The sequence below is a fragment of the Vulpes vulpes genome, chromosome 6 (genome assembly GCF_048418805.1).
Source record: "Vulpes vulpes isolate BD-2025 chromosome 6, VulVul3, whole genome shotgun sequence".
Lineage (NCBI taxonomy): Eukaryota > Metazoa > Chordata > Mammalia > Carnivora > Canidae > Vulpes > Vulpes vulpes.
In genome coordinates this window covers 48,459,349-48,481,002 of record NC_132785.1, presented here as the reverse complement: position 1 = coordinate 48,481,002, position 21,654 = coordinate 48,459,349, and the positions used below count along the sequence as shown (strand labels likewise).

Here is a 21,654-nt window from a genome sequence, read left to right as displayed (position 1 = left end):
TGTTGCAGTATTCTTCTTAGGTAGATTTAAAGAGTCTCCAGCTTGAGGGGCACACACTTGGTTGGGAGCTTGAAAAGGTATGCCACTCTTTTCACTAGTGTTTGTACCTCTTACTCTGGCCTATGTCAGAAGCTAAATCTTTTATTTGTCTGGGTCATGCCCAGCACCTCTTCACTGAAAATCATATGCAAATATCATGTTTATGTCAAGTTTGCTTCCCAGATTTGTTGATCCCCAGGAGGCATGGGAAGTACAGGTAAGGCTGATGTCAGTGTTTGAGTCTGGGGCCTTGAGGATAATGTGACATTCGTTCTCTCCCATTAGGTGTGGCTCTGGGCTAGTAGCTTTTGTCATGAACAGTACCTGACAAAGGAACTTTTTTCTGCATTTGCTTTGTAGATATCCTTCTAGTGACTGCCCCCATTCTCAGAGGCTTGCCTGACCGGGCAGTTGATGCTCATTTTGGTTACTCTGGTCTCAGGATATACAAACTTATTTGGCTTCTTTCCAATTGCCCCTCCCACTCTTTTCCTAAGGTGTCCATCCAGATGTTTTCCCCAGTGGTCTTTGCATTCCACTAAGGAGCTCACAGCCCCAGGGTGGCAGGATTGTGTTAGCATTGTTAGGACCCCATGCTCCCATCATATTTTGTTTTAGTACACTCACTGATTTTTCAAAGGACAGTCAGGTTGGGGTAAAGCTAGAATGCACCTGCCTCACTGGTATCTTCATCTTACTGAACCGAAAGGGAGCGTAAACCTTAGTTTTCTGTACATCTAGAACCTTGTTTAACATAATGGCCTCTTGAGCCAGTATCTTTGACCCTTTGTCATTTGTCTAGACTCCTGAGATGTCCTGAACATGTTTGCACATATAGGGCATCTTACATTGATCTCAGTTCTTAATCTAAATACAGCCTTTCTAGATCATGATTGCCCATGTCCTAATAGCCTTCATTATTACTATTATTTTTAAGGTGAAGTAGGATAGCTTGGTTTAAGAAGTCCTGAGACTTTGAAGATGGTGCCAAGAGAGATAACTCTGCTTTCCCACAAAGCAGCCTCCACTTTCCACACTTTAGCAGGGTCTTGGACAGAAGAATGTGTTAATCTTTTCTTCCCCCCTCCTCTTTCTTTGTAAGGTTATTATGATGGTATGTTAGCAAATGGACTGGACTTGTATAAAAACATTGTCCCAGTTTGATGTCTCTTTGTATTCATTCATTTGGTTATTGCTGTAGTTGTGCCCAGTGCTAAATAATTTACATCTTTAAAGAGGGAATGAGTCTAGTACTGGGTGGCTCAGACAGGAAGCAGGGAGTGCAGGGGAGCTGAGTGAGGAATGTCAGAGCCAGCTGGGGAGGGCTTCACAGACATAGGGCTTTTCAGCCCCGCAGAGACGAGGGAGGGATGGATGCTCAGACCCAAGTCTGGTGTGGAAATGGAGTGACATTTGTATTTGGATTGTAGATTGTGGTGAAGAACATAGCAGATGAGGCTGGAGAAATTGACTTGCCTGTTAAGTGAAATATCCTGCAGACACTGAGAAGCCTGTGTCAGGATTCTTTTGTAAATAACTTTTCCCTTTTTTGGTCTCAAAAGCAGTACATAGTCTTTAATCTGGAAAATGCTGGAAGAAATGAGATAAAAAAAGAAAAACATCTGTAGACCTACCATCCCAGCACAAGCTAAGTTATTTTGGTGTCCAGTCATCTCTGAAATAACTGTTTGCAGTCTAACCATGGTGAAGAATAGAAGTAGGTGATATGTTGATGGAAAAAAATAAAATTATTAAAGATAAGTAAAGACCAGCAGTATGAGCCTGTCAGTTTTTGGAATCTGCGTGGTTAGCCTGTCCACTGTGGCATGTGACTGGCCCTCTCTGTTCCTGGGGCCGAGCCCACTGGTGTCCCCACCCAGTCCCTGTGAAGGATCAGGAATTACCCACAGAGCCTGCTATGATTGATGAACCCTGGAGGTGGGGGCAGGATGTGAGTAGGAAAAACATGCAGCTAGGAGACTAATGGTAGGCTTTATTTCAGCACGTAGAAATGATTGGGACTTTTCTGATCAACCATGTATTGTTATTTAATGCTAAAATGTTTTTTTCCCTCTGTCTGCTGCCTATAAATGTGTACTGTATTAAGTACTGTATTTAATTAAGTATATAGTTTCTATCAAATCCATTTTGAGCCGTGTTTTGACTTGTTATAACTGATTTGGGATTCTTGTTTCTTTCTTTTTTTTTTTTTTAAAGAAAGATTTTCTTTTATTAGCTATCTGTAACACTTTCATCTGGATCACTACAGCTTAAAATAGATCACTACCCCTTCCCAGTTATTTAGTATCTAAGAGCAGTGGATGAAATCCATACACTAATTCAGAAAAGTTCACATCACCATCAGTTCAGAACAATTGATTTACCAAGCTTATATATTTAAAAAGAAGCATCAGAAGTTAAACATAACAAATAAGATTTTTTTTTTTGTCACCATTAAATGTCTGAATTTTAGACAAGATTCTTGTATTGGTGGCTCATGTCCATTGGTTCATTCAACTTTAGCACTGGTCTCATCCCCAGTAGGTTTTCCAGAACTTTGTGGTGAAGGTAGTAACCTTCACCATGAAGCCTCATGAGCTTTCCTAATTCCAGCCTGGGCTGCTTTAGCATTTTTACTTTTCTGACAAAGACATCATAGAGTGGATAAGTAGACTGACCAGCCTTTTCTGTGTCTTTTTTGATGCTGTTCGGAATCAATTTATTGACCTCTTCTTTGAAGTCATTTGTCTGCATATCTTGTGCTATGATTTTCGTCATCATTTTCCAAATTTGGCAGACCTGTTGGTGATGAGCATAAAAGGTCTTCCAAATCTGTTGTGGTAAAACCAAATAGACAAAGCAAATAACCATTGGTAAGTCTTGACATCTTCCATCATGGTCTGCCATGTTTTGACCATGGAGCACATTTTGTCACAGGTAGTTATATCTGTTACCATGGGAATTAGGTAGTTTTTATCCTGAATGTCTGCAGTAATAGGCTTGAATTTTCTAAATGCACCTTCATCATTCTGCAGATCAGCAAGGCTCACTTCAAAAATGACCCTGGAAGAATCTGATATGAGTTTGATTCCTTGAATTCTTATCACTAGTATTTTTCCAGTATTTCTTCTGTTGAACATAGCTGGTGTTTTCACATCATACCAATCTTTCTTAGAAAATGAATCAACCACTTCTTGGCTCCCTTTTTGCCACCTTTCCTAAGGCACTTGTTCTTCCCAACAAATTTGGGAGCTGCTCAGGGAGCCAAAAGGCAGGATTCTTGTTTTGGTTTTTTTTTTCCCCCTCCTCTTCCTCTTGATTATAGAGCATTGACTCTGGTTCCTTTTAAAATATTTTCTGCACGTAGATTTTTTTTTATACCACTTACGTTGTGTTGTATCTGCAGACTTATAGCCAGCTAGCTTTTACTTAATAGGATATTGCAAGGATCTAGAATGTTGTCTATTAGTAGCAACCCCACCCCCATCAAGAAGAATTCCTGATCATCAGTACCAGAGAACTCTGTGTTATTACTTAGGAGCATGCTACTAGAACTGTCTATGTAGGGGAAAAAAAGTCTGTTCGTAGATGTACACCTGCCCTTACAACTTTTGCCTTGGGCTTATGTTGAAAATCACTGCTTGTTTTCTCTTAATACCTAATCTCATGAGGGTGCCTGGGTGGCTTAGTCACTTAAGCATCTGCCTTTGGCTCAGTTCATGATCTCAGGGTCCTGGGATTGAACCCCACGTCCAGTTCCCTGCTCAGTCCCCGCCGCTTCTCCCTCTGCCACCTACCCCCCCGGTTGTCCTCTCACTCTCTCTCTCAAATAAATAAATAAATATTTTTTTAAAGTTCTAATTTCATGGTTTTCCCAGATGGCAGTAAAACCAGTCTCTTCTTATACCTCAATTTTAGTTGCTTTGGAAAATGACTGCCCTTCCCCCACATAACTTTTATTTTAAAACCGAGACATGTGTTCTCATCTGATGCCGTATTTTGTAAATACAGAAATAGACAAATTCCGTTATATTCATGATTCTCTATGAACATCATTGTTAAGTATGTGGTATTTCAGTAAATGTGTTAGAGCAACTAAATCATTCTTCTAAGGTTTAGTGGAAGTAATGCTGCAATGGAATAGTTTTGGCAGGATTCACCATTTTCTAAATCTAAAATTATTTATTTAGGATACATTTCTAGAAGTGAAATTCGTTGGTTTTAACAAGCTTGGATGTTTTTATGGCTTTTGATACATAATGCCAAATTGCATCCATCAAGTTTTCCACATTAATCAGCAGGATGGAGATGTCTAGAGAGGGAGTCTTCAGGCAGGAAGATACTTAGGAGCCCCCAGAGAAGCCCCAGGGAGAGAAGATAGCTCTGAACTCAGCCAGGGGCTGGAGAGACAGAGGGGGTGGGGCCAGGTGTCAAGAGGCCAGGAGCTATACACCTGGCCCTGGCTGATATAGGAGGATCCAAAGAGGAAGTCAAGAGCTGATGTGACACACAGGCTCTTGGCTTGGCTGCCTGGTGGGATGACACCTGTTTTGCCATGACAAGGCTGTACTGGTCGATCCTCCCAAGGGAAGCAGGAGGGCGATGCCTGTGCCTTTTCTCTGAAGTCCTTGGCCATGTCTTGCATGTGGGATTGGGAGAACTACTTCCTCGGTTGGCCATTGGCCCACACTGGCATGTGGAAGCAGGTGCCAGGTCCTTGAAATCTTGTGACTGTCTGCTTATTGTCCAGTCTGAAGCCTGATCGACAGCCCTTGGAGCTCTGAGGAAAATGAGTATGTGCACATCTCTTTGCTGCCAGCAAAGACCATCATTGGCCTGGCTTTCTAATTACGGAGTTTTTAAGTGGTTGTAGGGTGCTTGGAGGTCAAGTGGTCCATCAGGGGTCAGTGGGACTAAAGCCCTATGTAGGTACGGCTGAGAGGCAGATTAGTGCTAAGTAGCTGGGTTGGTAAAGAGCAGCAGTTCTCATGAGGTGTCCAGGAAGGCTGGAGAAGGACAGCTGGAAGGGAGGGAACCTGTTGTGTAAAGAGCTGTTGGCACATAAGGGCTGTGTGTTCCTCTGTTCTTGTATCCCTCCCTCTCTCTCTGTCCCTGCACTCTTGTCTGCATCCTCCTGCTGCTGCTGGCATGCCCCAGTGATCCACCTTCCTCCTCCTGGGGGCAGGAACTGTGTGGTTGGTCAAGTTTTTGTCAATTTGCTAAGGTAATACAAGGTAATACAAGGTAATCTGAGCTAAAGGAGAGTCCAGGCTGCCAAGGAAAGGAAAATGGGAGCATGATTCCTGATGCTGGTTCTTCTAGTCTCATCCCTTTCATGCAGAGAATTGAAAACAAGACTTGCTGACAGACCCATCTTCACTGAAAACAAAAGAAATAGAGTGTGTGATAGGCACCGACCCCGCGGGCTGCCGGGTGGGGACACCGCAGTGAGGGTCTCTCCCGCTCACTAGGGTGTGAGAACACAGCAGGTTTCAGAGATTGGAAATGTCTAGGTCCTGCCATAACCTGAACAGTGTCTCAGGCTTTCCATTTCTTTGCCGTGGGGCTAATATGAGGGATCAAGTAGGTTCTGACTTTCAGTAGGCTTCCAGAGCACAGTGACAGAGCAGAACAGGGTGCTAGGCGGGGTTCAGCAGTAGCAGAGGCCACCCTGCACCCATCCCCTGCTTTGCCAGTCTTTTGGTCCTGCTCTGTTTTTACACCTTCCATCTCCTTTGCTGGGGGCTGGTAGCAACTGCCGAGAAAGCCTCCTTACCTAGTTTCTCAAAGACCACCTGCTTTTCTCACTTGCCTCCCATGGTCAGGGGGTTCATAGCCCACTCCTCCCAGCTGACCCACTGTGGCTGCAACGTGTATGGGGCAGGAGTAGGCTTGGGCAGCTGGACCCCACATGTGTCCCTTGCTTCCTGCCAGCAGTGAATCTAGCCAAGCCTCTAGATTGAACTAACCTGTCGTTTGATAGGAAATACAGGAGCTTGACAAACATACTGACTCCAGGAAAAAAAAACAGACAAATCCCAAATTTGGGGCCTTTTTCTTCCTCAGGATAATGGCAGTAAGGAGATTGGGGAGCAGACCGTTGTTGGTTGAGAGAACCTTAGGTGGCCTAGCAACACATCACAACATACGGGCTTCATGAGGATCCTGATTCCAGTAAACCAACCATGACAATACTTTTTTGAAGAGTTGTGAAAATTAAACTATTACAACATATTAAATTATTATTAATTTTGGGGCACCTGGGTGGCTCATGGTTGAATGTCTACCTTTGGCTTAGGTTGTGATCCCAGGGTCCTGGGTTCTAGTCCCACATCAGGCTCCCCTCAGGGAGCCTGCTTCTCCTTCTGCCTATGTCTCTGCCTCTCTCTCTGTGTCTCTCATGAATAAACAAATAAAATCTTTTAAAAATATTTTTAATTTTAAAATTATTATTAATTTTAGGTATTCCTAGGTAGGAAAAAATCTTTACAAACTGAAGTACTCAGGAAAAATGTCACATGTTGTCTTTGTTTAACTTTTAAATACACTATAGCAAAAAATAGACAAAGCCCATATGGCAAATTATTAATAATCATTAACTTCATGTTAATTCTATTAGTAGACTCCACTGTTAATATTCTGTTAATGTTCTCACTCCTGTGTGTGCTTGAACATTTTTGTAAGAAACCCCATTTTAAGTTCTGGGCTCTGTGTAAGCATTTTGCTCAACCACCCTGGTATTACTCCTATTTTACAGATGAGGGAACTAGGCTCACAGGTTGGATTTTTTTTTTTTAAGATTTTACTTATTTATTTTAGAGAGCATGTGAGAGAGCACGGGGGGTCAGGGGAGGGGCAGAGGGAGAGGGAGAGAGACTCTTAAGTAGTCTCCATGCTATGCCTGACATGGGGCTCGATCTCACGACCCTGAGACCACGGCCTGAGCTGAAACCAAGAGCTAGATAGGTAACCAACTGAGCCATCCAGTAACCCTGGTTAGGTATTTTGTCTAATGTCATGAGGCTTTGGTTGTAGAACTGGCATTTAAACCCAAATGTCTGAGACCAGCGTGCCTGACCTCCACCCACAGCCGTGCTTCATCGTCAGCTAACTTGATGGTATGAGGTGCAAACATCCCCTGTCCCTCAGACATGTCCTGTCTGCTCACCTCTGGTCACCTGTCCCATCGCTCTAGGGATTGAGATTAACATGGAGGGCCTCATACTTCCAGCATTAAATGCAAGACAAATGATTGTAAAAGCCACCTTTGGCACAGGGCTAGAAGATGATTTTATACTAAATTTTCTCCTTTGTGTTGCCTATTTGGAAATTAAACGAAAGCCTTATCTTTTTTGTTTTCACTTAAAAATAATTATCTTTTACGAAGCTTTAGAAGTACGTTGAGATTTTTTTTTCTTCCCTAAGTGTATATATTGGAATTTATTCCTTCTTGGTATCTCTAAAAATACTTTGTTGTTGCAGGCGGACATCTGGTCCCTGGGCATAACAGCTATCGAGCTTGCAAAGGGGGAGCCCCCTCACTCCGAGCTGCACCCCATGAAGGTTTTATTCCTCATTCCAAAGAATAACCCCCCCACGCTGGAAGGAACCTACAGCAAACCCCTCAAGGAATTTGTTGAAGCCTGTTTGAATAAGGAGCCAAGCTTTGTGAGTCATGTGCCCTTAGGGTGGGCATCTCTTTCTGTGTGGGCAGTTGATCTAGATACATCTTATTGGGATTTCTTGAATCAGTCTGGTCATAGTCACCATTGATTTCTTTTTTTTTTTTTTTTAATGGATATGATGGATTTGAGTTTTAAGATTTTGAGACCTAGGGCACACATGTGCATGCATGCATACAAATAGGGAGAGCGCAGGGAGAGGGAGAAGCAGACTCCCTGCTGAGCAGGGAGCCCGACATGGGGCTCTATCCTAGGACCCTGAGATCATGACCTGAGCCGAAGGCAGATGCTTAACTGAGCCACCCAGGTGCCCTGAAGATATTTTTACTATTGATCTTTTAAGAAACAGAAGTCTACTTATTTTCTTTCAGATGATTTCTAGCATCTCATACCTCATTGAGCTTTTGAAGACTGTTCTCCTTAATATTACATGTGGAATCATAAATTTTTAATATTTATAGTGAAAGGTCAGTCTATTTTTAGACGCTTTCAGTGATTGCAAAGTCTGGCTAGAAAAATAATGGCTAAATGTGTCTTCAAAGTAGATGTTTTCAATTTTTTCTTGGCTTGTGTTAAGAAAAGACAAAAAATATAAATGAACCACGCACCTTGCCCCCTTACCCCTTCCTTTTTATTCTTTTTTTGTGTGTAATTGACTTTGGCAGAGCCATGTGGCAGTAGCTCTTGATAGCTATAGCCAAATTTTCTCTCTGAATTAGGACATACCTTTGAAAGTTATCTTTGTATTGTGGTGTTCTGTATAACACCATATGTTGTTGGTTTGTTTCTAAATCTTCTAGCAATGTTGGCTACAGGCCAAGCTGAATCCCCTTTTTAATGAACTCTTATCTAAAAATGGGTGACTAATTCTACAAGAACACCATGGTTTTCTAATATGTCAGTTTTGGTAAAAGAATGAAATAGAGGAATGCAGCATTTTTTATGAACCTCTGGGGAACGTAGCCTGAGATCACCAAGTCAGTGTTTTATTTTTTATTTTGTTTTATTTTATTTTATTATTTTATTTTATTTTTAAAATTTTTTTTATTTTTTTAAAGATTTTATTTATTCATGAGAGACACAGAGAGAGGCAGAACCAGGCTCCCTGAGGGGAGCCTGATGGGGGACTCGATCCTAGGACCCTGGGATCACACCCTGAGCTGAAGGGAGACGCTCAGCCATTGAGCCACCCAGAGGTCCCAAGTCAGCCTGTTATTAATACACGAGACATCAGGTTGTGTGGGCTGTTGTTCTGACCTGTCCATGATGTCCTGAACTCTCTATTGTGATGTGAGTTCCTAGGCACAGTGTGGCAGGACCCAGGAAGATCCACCCACATGTGTACACATCTTCCCATTAAACAGATTTCTATCATCAGCATACTTGCCCAGTGCACACATCTCTACCCCTACCTTGACCCCAGGCACACTGAGGAAAAGGATGAGAAGCTGGGAATTTGAGCACTTCTAAGACACTTGGGGTTTCACAGGGAGTGAGACACAACCTGAGGTGACCCAGGATTTCTATATGTTTGAATCTGAGAAATGTGCCTGGCTCTTGTGAGTAAAGCTTTAGTAATTCAGAGTAAATGGGAACGTAGTCACACTGGTGTACTTTGTGTGTTCTTGTTGTCTGCTCTCATTTGGGTCTCCTTGGGAAGCATGCTCCTTGTAATTGGGCTTGCCATCCTCAAGGGTAAAGCAGTTGCCAACTCTGGAATATGCTCTGTGACTGTGGCCACGCTGAGCCCAGGACCTGGGTGAGGTCCTCACCCCAATCCCAAGGAAAGTGCCAGACCAGGGAAATGAGCATTTCTAAATTGGGGAAGGTGATGAGTAAGAGCCTTTGGGTACTCTTTCAGCATCAGCTTCTTTCTAGTTTCCTCTAGATGTATCCCAATTAACATTTATCTTATTATTTCGGGGGGATGGAGCCAAACATTAATATAGAAAGTTAACGAGGTAACTCAGAACATACATTTTCTCTCTCCTCAGCATTTGTAATATAAAATGTTTTGTAAAAACCAGGAGGTGTATTCTAGCTGTCTTGAACGATCTCTAAAATTCTCTCTGACACACATTTTCTGTGTCAGTGCACTTTTCTAGGGAAAGGTTTTTTGGTCTCGTTGGATGGTTACCTGTAGTGTGTTAAGACCACATTGGATACCAGATGTCACGCCCACACACTCTACCTGGATTCCCACCCGTGGATGCTGGATGACTGCTGTTTGAATCATGTTTTTTGTTAGGGAAATAGACTTCGAAGCAGAACTCGATCTTTACGTTTTAGCATGTGTTAACGTTTTGAGGTTACAATCTGTCCTTGGGGGGTAGAATCAGGTAGGACGCAGGGAACTTCATCTCCTGCTTTCTCTGTTTTGTCTGGTGCTTTGTTCCCCAGAGACCCACCGCTAAGGAGTTACTGAAGCACAAGTTTATAATACGCAATGCAAAGAAAACATCCTACTTGACTGAGCTCATCGACAGGTACAAGAGATGGAAGGCCGAGCAGAGCCATGAAGACTCTGGCTCCGAAGACTCAGACACGTAAGTCTGCTCTTCCTGGGTGCGCAGGCTGCGAGTGAATTAGGCCTGCGAGCAGACAGGATGCCCGGGAGTCCTGTGCATGGGTGATGTTCAAGTTCGTTCTTATTGGGTTGGGGTTTTTGGTTATTTGTTCATTTCTTTGTTAATTTGTTTTTAGATAATCCAGTTTGGTGGTGATTCTTATGTCAGTATGGGACAATTGGGGAGCCTTTTAGCCTATTTTTGTTGCTCGTGGAATCTCCAAGAAAAATCTGTGTGATGGAACCATGCATAATGAACTAGACCTGGTCTCCTTTTCCTTTTCCTGCTCTTAAAGTAGCAGATGAAACTGCATTAAATACATTATTTTAAAGATATAAATGTATGTTTTTGCAATTATCTGTTGTGCTGTAGTCTATGCTAGGGTTGTAAAAGCTCCATACTGGAAGTTACTTATTAAAAACTAGTATCAAGCATCTTGGAATTCCATTAGTTAAAGAGATGGATGAGGTCTCAGAGCTGTTTTGGTGTTTTGGGTGGAGGAAGCTAGATCGCTTGCTCTGACATGAAGGGAGGAGACATTAGCATGGTGTCATAAACAGAAATGTTCTGATCTTTAGCACCTCTTCTGTCCTCCCTCACACCTGGCCAGAAGTCCAAGTTGACTACCAGCCCAGGTCCAAACACCAGGCTGGTTGAATCAGAATTTCTGGGGGTGAGGTCTATATTTTCAGGGTCCCCAGGTGACTCCATTGTAGAGCCAAGAGTGAGAACCACTGGCTCTGGACATTGTGAGATCATGATGTTGACAGATTAGGGTGGTAGCAATGGGGATGAAGAGATGAACGGGCAGTGTGAACATGGTCCTGGACTTGAATAAAGGAAGTAGAGGCCATGTAGGCTTCAGCATTGTGGCGGGTGCCATTGAGACGGTGATGCTGGAGAAGAAGCCGGTCAGGGTGGGGAGGAGGCCAAGGCACAGGAAGCTCATTTTGGTGTGGGACATGTTTGAGTTGCTGACAGGACACCCAAGATGCTGTGTCCAGTGTCGAGTGGCATGGATGTTTGGAGTTCAGGTGAGGTATGGGGGCAGCTGTCATGGATTTCAGGTCATTGGAGCCATAAGTATTTACCATGTACCTGGAGTGTATCTGCAGAGTGTGAAGGCTCAGATGCTGAAGGCTGAATGCTAGGAAATGCCAGTGTAGAGGATGAACCTGTGGATGACTGGGGTCGGGGGCGATGAGGGTGCAGAGACTCTGGAGGGTAGGGTGATGAGCAGGAACATGGAGGCTTAGGGTTCAAGCAGGAGATGGACTGAGCAGGAACTCCCTTGTCCAGTGGTGTGCCTAGGATCAGTGGCATTGATCATGGCATTTGCAGGGACAGGGTCAGTTTTGGGAGTGATGGGAAGGTAAGAAAATGGAGGCAGTAAGTGTAGGTGACACACCCAGGAAATAAGACTGGGAGATGGCTGTAGCTCAAGGGGCCAGTGTGTTGAGGGAGCAAAAGGGATGCATGTTGGAATGTTGATGGGGAGGAGAGGTGACATCCGAGAGAGGGGGTTGTCAGTGCAGCAGAGGATTGTCTTGCAGGAGAGATGCCTGTCTTCACTGGAGGAGGTGGGATGCAGGCTGTGGATGCAGCTGGCATTGTGGGAGGTTGGGAGCCTTGCTGTGATGGTCTCTCTCCTCTGAGGCGGGAGGCAGGGTCCTCTGAACACCTGGGAGACACTGGGGGTGGGTTATGGGTGGGAGTAGAGATGGGAGGTAGGTGTGGAGTGTGGGGGTGACTGGGTGGAGCTGCAGAGTGGGGTCTCCTGGGGCACAGAGCTGTGCACTTGCTCATGGAGTTCGCCTGGATGTCTCTACAAAGGGAAACGGATACGGACAACCAGGCATCTGGGGGCAGCGACTCTGGGGACTGGATCTTCACTATCCGAGAGAAAGATCCAAAGAATCTTGAGAATGGAGCGCTTCAGCCTTCGGACTTAGAAAGAAATAAGGTAACATTGGCTGGTGCTACAGCGACTAACCCCTGTTGTCAGTCAGCGGGGTCCCCTAGTCCCTTCTGTGTGGAGCCGTTGGTGGGCGGGGCGTCCGCGTGGCAACCTGCTGTGGTATTTCACTGGCTGAGACAGATAGGAGATTTGTCGTCTGACGACCCGGAGAATGAGGTCTGAGAATTGGCCTCAGGTCTGTTCCATAGGGCTGCTTCCTGCTCCGCAGAGCCTGCTGTGTCCTCCCCGCCCAGGGAGCTGGGGTCTGGGTGGAGGGGCAGGTCTCACCTGTGAAGTGACATTCAGACTCTGTTCTGTATATTGGGATGACTCATAAAAGGTACCAGAATTTTGGGATTAAGTTTTTGTGTAAGGATCTTAAAAACAAATATAGTGCTTTGGGTACTTATATGGAGCTGTCTTTTGATTAATTGGTTTTATGCCTATTTAAGTTTATGAAGAACTATTTTAGAGTTGCTTTACTTTTTTTATTTATTTTTATTTTTTGTATATGTTTTTATCGGAGTTCGATTTGCCGACATGTATAGTGTAACACCCAGTGCTCATCCCGTCAAGTGTCCCCCTCAGTGCCTGTCACCCAGTCACCCCATCCCCCCACCCACCTCCCTTTCCACCACCCCTTGTTCGTTTCCCGGAGTTAGGAGTCTCTCATGTTCTGTCTCCCTCTGATATTTCCCACTCATTTTCTCTACGTTCCCCTATAATCCCTTTCACTATGTTTTATATTCCCTGTGTGAGTGAAACCATATAATGTTTGTCCTTCTCCAATTGACTTACTTCACTCAGCATAATACCCTCCAGTTCATCCACGTTGAAGTACATGGTGGGTATTTGTCCTTTTTACACAGTGGTGTAGTTTCTCTGAGGCAGTGTGGACTATTCCAGTCCCCTGTTGCTCCAACAAGTCTTGCTTTGATGACAGGTGGGAGTCATTACAGAGATTGCAAAAGTAGAAAATAGGTTCCTGCCCTCCGACAGACACTTGGAACAGCCAGCTTCGGTCTGATTTCCATTTCCAGAGGTTCAGTACTTAGGTCCTGCTGCACAGATCGCACAGTGACGTGATTCAGTGTCACTTGCACCCACACATATGCCACTTACAGGACTTCTTTCAAGGCTTTCCTGTGGAATCCAGGCACTGGTCCACCCAGCTACGTTAGTTTTACATTTCACTGCAAATGAAGCATTGCAGTCTAGTGAAAGGTCACAAGACGGTCCCATTCCGTTATCGCAGCAAATGGGTGCCTGGGTGGCTCAGTCAGTGGATCATCAGCTCTTGATCTTGGGGTTATGAGTTCAAGCTCCACACTGGGTGTAGAGGTTACTTTAAAAAAAAAAAATCTTAAAAAAAAAAAGATATCACAGCAAACAAAACATTTCAGACTTTATGCTAACGTGGTGCATGTCTGAAGTTTTCTGAATTCTTGCAATGTGAATATTAAGTCCTTACTTCTGAATACTTTTTTTTCTTCCCTAAGGTGAAAGACATCCCAAAGAGGCCTTTCTCTCAGTGTTTATCTACAATTATTTCTCCTCTGTTTGCAGAGGTAAGATACCCAATTGACTTTGGGGGGACGGGGCATGACCGGGACACAGTTGGGGGTAGAGTCCTCTTTCTGTGACACGTCGCCAGTAGAATTTGGGAGGTTAGACAGGCTGGCGTGAGTAGGCGGAGAGTCACATCGTGGCCCCGTGAGGCCGGCTGAGATTGGGCGCTCGCCTCCTGGTGCCCTCCTGCTCTCCCGGCGCTGTCTTCTGCCCAGTGCCTCCCAGGAAACGTCATTGTGTCGCCTCCTTGAATGTACTGGCCCAGCCCAAGTCCATATGCCACCAGGGTGATTTTTAGCTTCAGTTGTAGCGCTTTCTACAAAATTTGGGTGCAGCCTGACTGCTTGGCCTTGGACAAATCTATGGCAATGTAAAAAGTAGAATTTTATTTTAAAGGAGAAATTGGATTCCCTAGAGACTTCATTTGTCCCATTGTGTCTCCGTATTTCACTGTAACCCCAGGGAAGTTCCCTTACCAGCAGGGCCAGGGAGTTCCCAGGTCAGCAGCCCAGGTCACTTCCTCCGTCAGGGACTGATTTCACCCATGTACTGGCCCCCCGTTCCTTCTCAGGGGAGCCCTCCCTGCCTCCGGTAGGTATCAGTAGGCATACTGCATTTTGAGATATTTTCAAGATTCAATTTCATGAGAATGAAGACTGTTCTTCATCTGGTTAGTAGATGATTCGAAAAGAAGTGGGAGATACCCCTTGCTGGTTTTTTTTTTTTTTTTTTCCCCTCCCTGAGTTCTCCTCTGGCTCAGGCTGCCTTTAAGGTGAATTCAGAATGGGTCACACTGGTACCTTCTGTTTGTGTGGGGTTTGGAGCTCTCTAGGGGAGAGGCTGTATTGGGGCATCTTCCTGTGGAGGTCTGCGGTCCCTGGTGGAGGTGCCAGACACCCAGGCTTGCTCCCCCTCGCCCCATGAGGCCCGAACCTCAGTCACATGGTGTCATCTCGTTGGCAGGGCCCCTGCCCTGTGTCTGCCCTCCTAAGCTGGCCAGCTGGCCAAAGGGGCCCCACCTTCTCCGCTGGCAGATGGGGGCCCGGCTGCTGGGGCCGAGCTGGAGCTTGGGGGGTGGAGTTGAAACTGAACGTGCAGGTTCCTGAAGGAAAACTAAATGATACAGGCAAGTAGAGGCTGCTCTGGGTTGCTCTCTGGCTCTGCCCTTGGCTGATTTTTCTGGGAACCTGAGCTCTTCCTCTCATGTCCATAAGACACCATCTTGATCTTTATTATGTTTGGGAGAAGTGAGAAATGGTCCTTCAGGTTTACTAGATGCTCCCTTGCTTCCTGTGATCCTGGCCCTCCGCTAGGATCAGTGGGCACTTAGGGAAAATGACATAGATAATTCTTATTTGTCTGAAGCCTTGTGTTTTTTTATTGGGCGTATGAAGAAACCATGCTGAATGCATTATTTAGAATTAATGAATTGATCCTCGAGGTAATACCGCTTTGATTTTTTTAGCTAAGCTAAAGGTAAACTCACAGGTGTCTTTCCTTATGTGTTTCTATCAATAGTACTCAGTAGCCACATGTGTGAAGCTTTCAGTGTATATCATTTTATATAATTCTGATAAAACTCAATAATGAAGGGTCATTATCCCTGTGTTTACAAATAGGGATATCCCCTGGCATCAGAGTATGCGTGTGGGTGGCTCCCTCCCGTCAGGAGCCCACCCAGCAGCAGCTTTGGGCAGGGGGACTTTGGGGGGGTCACAGGACAGGGAGGGCACGCAGGGGAGGAGGGAAGGCAGAGGTTACACACTCAGGACCTGTAAATACTGTTCTATTTAGTTGTTGGGTGATCGGGAGTTCTAGATGGACACAGGCGGCCACCTCCAGGTCCACTGCGTCACAGTCTGTGACGAGGAGGATAGGAATGGACGCCGGGTTCTGCTCATCTTCCGTGTGTCCCTTTAGCAGGGAGAGAAGGGAGCAGCATGGTCAGGGTGGGGCTGATGCCGTGAGTGATGTGTTCACCACACTGAAAAGCTAAAGCTAAATGTGAAGGATTTCTTAAAGGTGACATAGAGGAGGGGGCTCCTGTTCTGGGAGGCTTGGTTGGGTGTCTGCTACCTGTTGACTGAATGAATGGCTCTCCTTGTCATGCGGCATCTTCTGGTCACATCCCTCCCAGAGAGGGACTTCGAGCCATCATCCTTACCTGAGGCTGTGCCCAAGACACCATTTTAAGTTCTCACAGGGGCAGAGGGGTCAAGAGGGATGCTGGATTCCCAGAATTTAGGGCTGCTGCTTGCTTGCAAGGCCAAGAATATTTTGACCACACCCTGGACCAAAAAGACCATTTGCTGGAATCTTAAGGAGCCACTTGTTGTCGTTAGGAGCTAAGCCGTAGGTGGCCCAGAGTGCAGCTTCATCGTGGAAACTAGGGCTGAGTGACTGTGAAATTGTCTTTCTGGTTGTAGAGTAAGGTGGAGGTGGAAAAAGAGGGGACAGGTGCCACGAGATCTTGAAAAGCCGCATAGGCGGCTAGTTGTGTTTGAAGGCAGTGAGCGAGGTGTAACGGGTGCCCTCTCTGTACAAAGTGTTCTCACAAAGCCGTCCGTTGGAAGGGGTCAGGTGGCCCACAGCGCAGTCGAAGCTGCGCCAGGGCTCGGGCCCGGGGTGGCAGTTAGAGCCTGCACATGGCATCGCTCCTTCAAGTGCTCATTGGTTCCCATGGGTCATGCTCTTCTGCATGCTTGTGTCCTCCAGCTAAAGGAGAAAAGCCAGGCGTGTGGAGGAAACATGGGGTCCATAGAAGAACTGCGAGGGGCCATCTACCTGGCGGAAGAGGCCTGCCCCGGGATCTCGGACACCATGGTGGCCCAGCTCGTCCAGCGGCTGCAGAGGTAACTGCCCCTAGTGGCCTGCGGGTTGGGGCCGCACTGTGTGTGTCCCCAGCTTTCTTAGTCCTTCCAAGGAACAGCCTCTCAGTCCTCCTTGTTCCTGGTCCCTTATTATCTTCCCGGCACATGAAGCAGAATCAAGTTAGAGAAGACTTTAGTTCTAAGTTCTAGAAATCGCTGCAGGAATGACAGGATCCTGGACACCAGTGGGGAGGGCCACAGACTCTGTGCTTGTAGCTCTTGCCATGGAACTAGCCAGTGACCTGAAGACACCTGTCTGCTCTTCATGATGCAGCCTAACTACCAGCCAGTGACCTGTTTGTAACTCTGTGTGGTTTTCTACCTTCAGAATTGCGTCCAGAATGCCAGAAGTCAGGGCCTAGTGAGTTAGGACACGGGCAGGTTCTGTTCCTCACATGGCTGTGGCAGTTCTCGCCTCTGCTTCATGTCGGGAGCCTTGTCTGACAGCAGTGGCTCTGTCTGCGCCAGCCTGCAGGGGCTCCATGTCCCGCCGGTGGCTCTGACGTGAGAAGGAAGTTGGGGGTCCATCTGGCCTTCCCCAGCCCACTCTCAGGCTTATTCTAGGAGTCTCCTTGTGGGGGTCACGCTGACTGCCCCTTTCACATAAGGGCAGTCATTTGAGGGTGTTAGAGTGGAGGTGTGCTGTGACGCAAGCTCTGTTCCACAACCCCAGAACTTCCTCACCTCCCAAAAAGCCAGCCGTTTCATTGCTTTGAAAGTCACCTTCCAGGTGAATTGTCAAAGTCCCTTCCAAAGGGCGGCTGGGCCTTGATGAATGTAAGGGGCATTTCAAATCTTTCTAGAGACACTGACTTGACAACGTACAAAGAAGTGAGGGGTGTGTGTGTTGGGTTGCTTTTGCCCCTTGGAAGTGATGGTCCAATGGTCTGCCCTCTAGCCCATGAAGAGTCCTAATAACGTGGGACGTGGGGGCAAAGCCTAGTTGTGACAGGTTTGTCCTCCTCACCTCAGGCTCCTTTGTTAACATTGTTCCAACTTTCCAACTTGCTCCCAAGTGTAGGCGGCTGGACAGTAAAGCCTGTCTTCTTGGCTGCCTTTGGTTTTGAGGCAAGTGAAAGAATCCGCTATACTTTTTGGGTTTACCCCCGAAACCCATTGATTCTAACAAATCACAGGCATAAAAGAAAAAAAGAATCCCAAGTCCCCAGATGCCCACTCATGCACAGTTGTTACGAAGTTCGTGTGTATCCATCCAGGGTCCATGTGTGCGGTGCCGTTTCTAACGCAGCACCGTCAGAGCGCTGGCTGCCTTGTCCTGGGGCACACCCTGGTTATCCCGGAGGCCTGGCTCTTGTTACTTAGCGATAACCTCACTGTGCGTTACTCTCCTTTCTCCGAGCAGCTCAGGAGTCCCTTCAATCCTCATTCTCTCTCATGTATTTCCTGGTAGAGCCTCTGAGTCGCATGGAGCTCAACCGCACAGTGGCGGTGCTGCGATTCCCTTGGTTGGGGTTTGGGTCTCTGCTTTCCTGGTGCCACTTTCAGGACTGACTGTCCACCGTGTCCCGAGTGGCCGGAGTTGGTCAGCGACGCGCATCCCTGACTCGATTTCCCCGCAGCCCGGGACAGAGGGCATGGCCTGTGAGTGCCCCTTGCTCCCGCCCTTTTGCTGCCGACCCAGCTGGTGTGTACCCACGCTACCTGGCAGCCTGCGTGAGCCACACACACGGTTCGAGGTTTTCTAGTTCCCTCCTGACAAAGTAGTGAAAAAGGAGCAAGTGACACTAGCCTTCATAACATGTTTAAACCACCGTATCCCAGGGCTTTCTTCAGCGTGTCCTCCATGTAGACAGTTGTCAATGGGGACTTTCTCGTACGTGGTAGTACCATGTTTTTGCGATCGGCGTGCGTCGCACACTTGGTGGGAACCAGCCGCCTCCGGGGCCCCCGGCACCTCCAGTGCGAGCTGGAGCACACAGTGCAGGCGCAGCCGTCGCTGCCCACGGCACGTTTCACGGTATACTTCCCAGTGGCGTGGGGGAGACGCCAGGTCCACATTCTTTCCTCTCCTCGTCTCCAGACGCTTCTGTTTTGTTTCTCTACCCTTTGTGATGTGCAGACACTCCCTCCCCTGCAGCCAGCAGACGATCAGCTCCTGGGTCCTTATCGGGTCCCTGTGTTCACCCCTGGGAGGCTCCCTGGCCCTTCCCACGTGCTCTCCACCCCGCCACCAGACCACAGCGGCCACTGCCACTGCTTCCTACCCGTTGGGCGCCAAAAGGCAGAACTTCACTGAAGCGGTCACCTAAGAGAAAATAAGAACCGACTTTTGTCGAAAGCATTTCAGAGACGTATAGATCTTAATTTGAATTAATGTGTGGATCCTCATGTGCAGCATCCACGCCTCCCCCGGCTTTAAGCATCTCTCTTCCTTGGAAAATGAGTCTTCGGATCTGTGGCTAAAGCCTGCTTTTCAGGAGGCTCGGTAGTCGTTTATTCTCTGGGAGAGTGCCAAGTATTTTAAATGCCTTAAAAGAGCTGCCGTAGGTGGGAATGTTTGAGATTGCTTCCATTTAAACGTCCTCAGCCGTCTCCTGTGACGTGGGGTCAGTTTTAAGGTGACTGAGAGGATGCTGGCCATCAGGGGACCCCCAACCCTATTTTATATTCTGGAGTAAGACAGTACTGCAGTTAGTGGAAACCAGAGGAAAGTGCCCGTGATGCTGCCCCCACCCCCACCCACTGCGGCCCAGTTAGTATTATCATCCGTGTCAGTTCACTGGCTTCCACTGTATATAAATCATAAATTTACCCAACTTGAGATCATGAACCTGAGTCAAAATCAAGTCAGATGCTCAACCGACTGTGCCACCCAGGAGCCCCTATATAATGACAGTTCTTAATCTGTTTCTCATTTGGTTTGCTTAATCTGTGTAACCCTGTCTGCTGTGTTTGGACATCAAAGTTACCTAATTTTCACAATTACAAAAACCCCTCAGGGACAGCTTTGTGCAAAAATACATTGCTCCTTCTTTGGACATTTCTGAAACAGTTCTAGGGAGTGGATCACTTGAATGAGCAGCAGTATTTTTGTGGCAATAAGGGTTTCCTGTGCTGATAGATCTATGTGTGCGCCCTAGAACCTCATAGTGTCATCAGGTATTACTGATTCTGTGACTTTTGAAAGTGGACTATAGGGCAGCCCCGGTGGCTCAGCGGTTTAGCGCCGCCGTCAGCGCAGGGCGTGATCCTGGAGACCCGGGATTGAGTCCCATGTCAGTCTCCCTGCATGGAGCCCACTTCTCCCTCTGCCTGGGTCTCTGCCTCTTTCTGTGTGTCTCATGAATTTAAAAAAAAAAAAAAAAAAAAAAAAGGATTAAAAGTGGACTCTAAGCACAGCTATGCCATTTATTGCTTTCTGTGCATCTTTTTTCCTCCCTGAAGACCACTCTCCCACTTGTTATATAATTCTAGTTCTTCCATGGACTGAATTTAACCTATCTATGAAAAGTGGCATCAAAATCATTTTTCTTAGTTTTAATTAATTCTTTGTATAATAATTAACCGATTGATATTTGCTCCACTTATTTTTTATGACTCGAGACTGGTAAACCAGGATTTTGCTGGTGGTTTGACTTTCTGCATGGGGGTTACAGAAATGACACTCACTTCTGTTTCTCTCTTTTCTTTCCCCCAGATATTCTCTAAGTGGCGGAGGAACTTCATCCCACTGAAATTCCTTTGGCATTTGGGTTTTTTTTCTTTTTTTCTTCTTCATCCTCTTCCTCTGAAAAAGTCAACGAGAGCCTTTGCTGACGCCGCTGCAGTGGTGTGCCATCTGGGGGCCACCCCCTCCCCAGCTGCGGGTGCCCACTGTCCTGGGGCGCACAGGCCCTTCCTCATCGGCCTCCGCCAAAAGGACCCGCTCGGTGCGGCGGGGAGGGTCAGCTCCTGCAAGCGATCATTTTATTTTCTTGTTCTTGTTTTTTATTTGTAGCCATCGTGCACATATCAAGGAAAGTGTCTTTAAAAACAAAAACAAACCCTGAAATGTATATTTGGGATCATGACAAGGCAACTGAAGAAATGAAATCTCAGGTACCCTGCTGTAAGTGGATGACTCCCCCTCCGTGGGAGACGGAGAATCGCTCTGGTGGGTCAGTGTACAGATTTGTATATAGTGTCATTTTTACGGAACCCCTTTCGGCGTGCATAAGGAATCACTGTGTACAAATTGGCCAAGTGCTTCTGTAGATAATGTCAGTGGAGTAAATATTTGACAGGCCATAACTTGAGTCTCTTGCCTTGCCTTTATTACATGTAAATTTTGAATTCTGTGATCAGTGATTTGGTTTTTATTTTGTATCTGCAGGGTTTGCCATTAATAATAATTACTGCCCCTCTTATGGAACACTCCTCTTTATACCTCCACAGATGCAGACTCCCCTCTTGTTTGCCCAATGACCCTTTTGGTACACATAGAGATGATTTCCTTTCATTTGATGGTACTGTTTCTTAGTGTTTTAAATTGGAACATATCTTGCCTCATGAAGCTTTAAATTATTATTTTAAGTTTCTCCCTGATGAAGTGCTCTCGTCTTAACATTTGTTTGAAATTGTGCCACTGCCAATCCTACGCCAGCTCTGCCGTCCTTCCCAGTATGATTTTCTCTTGCTCCTTGGAGTGAGACCCGCATATCATCTTGCCCACCTAAAAATGTCTGAATGCTTACACAAATAAATTTTATAACACACTCATTTTGCTTACTCTCCTTGAAACATGACTCTTCAGAGGGCAGGTGTACCTGTGAGTATGTGAGTGTGTATGTGTGTGTGTGTGTGTGTGTGTGGGAGAGAGAGAGAGAGGGAGGGAGAAGGTGAGACACTTCAGCACTTCCAGAAAGAAGTGCCCACACTGAAAACGCTGAGTGTTCAATCCAGCTCCCTCTGCTGCTTTGAAAAAAGTTGGTCACTGAGAAAATATGGCCGGATATTGATTTGTAAAATTG

General features: G+C 46.3%; 1 protein-coding gene across 3 annotated transcripts in view; it reads left to right on the top strand.

The window, feature by feature from the left end:
• The window catches only part of STK24 (serine/threonine kinase 24), a 122,610-nt gene extending 101,207 nt beyond the window's left edge, over positions 1 to 21,403 (top strand). For all 3 annotated transcript variants that reach the window (XM_072760882.1, XM_072760881.1, XM_026003653.2), the window contains exons 6-11: positions 7,522 to 7,707; positions 10,122 to 10,267; positions 12,122 to 12,251; positions 13,745 to 13,813; positions 16,530 to 16,666; positions 20,343 to 21,403. In XM_072760882.1, coding sequence (XP_072616983.1) covers positions 7,522 to 7,707; positions 10,122 to 10,267; positions 12,122 to 12,251; positions 13,745 to 13,813; positions 16,530 to 16,666; positions 20,343 to 20,379 — 705 coding nt within the window. In that variant the 3' untranslated portion in view covers positions 20,380 to 21,403. The remainder of the gene's footprint in view (positions 1 to 7,521; positions 7,708 to 10,121; positions 10,268 to 12,121; positions 12,252 to 13,744; positions 13,814 to 16,529; positions 16,667 to 20,342) is intronic.
• Positions 21,404 to 21,654: the final 251 nt, after the last annotated feature.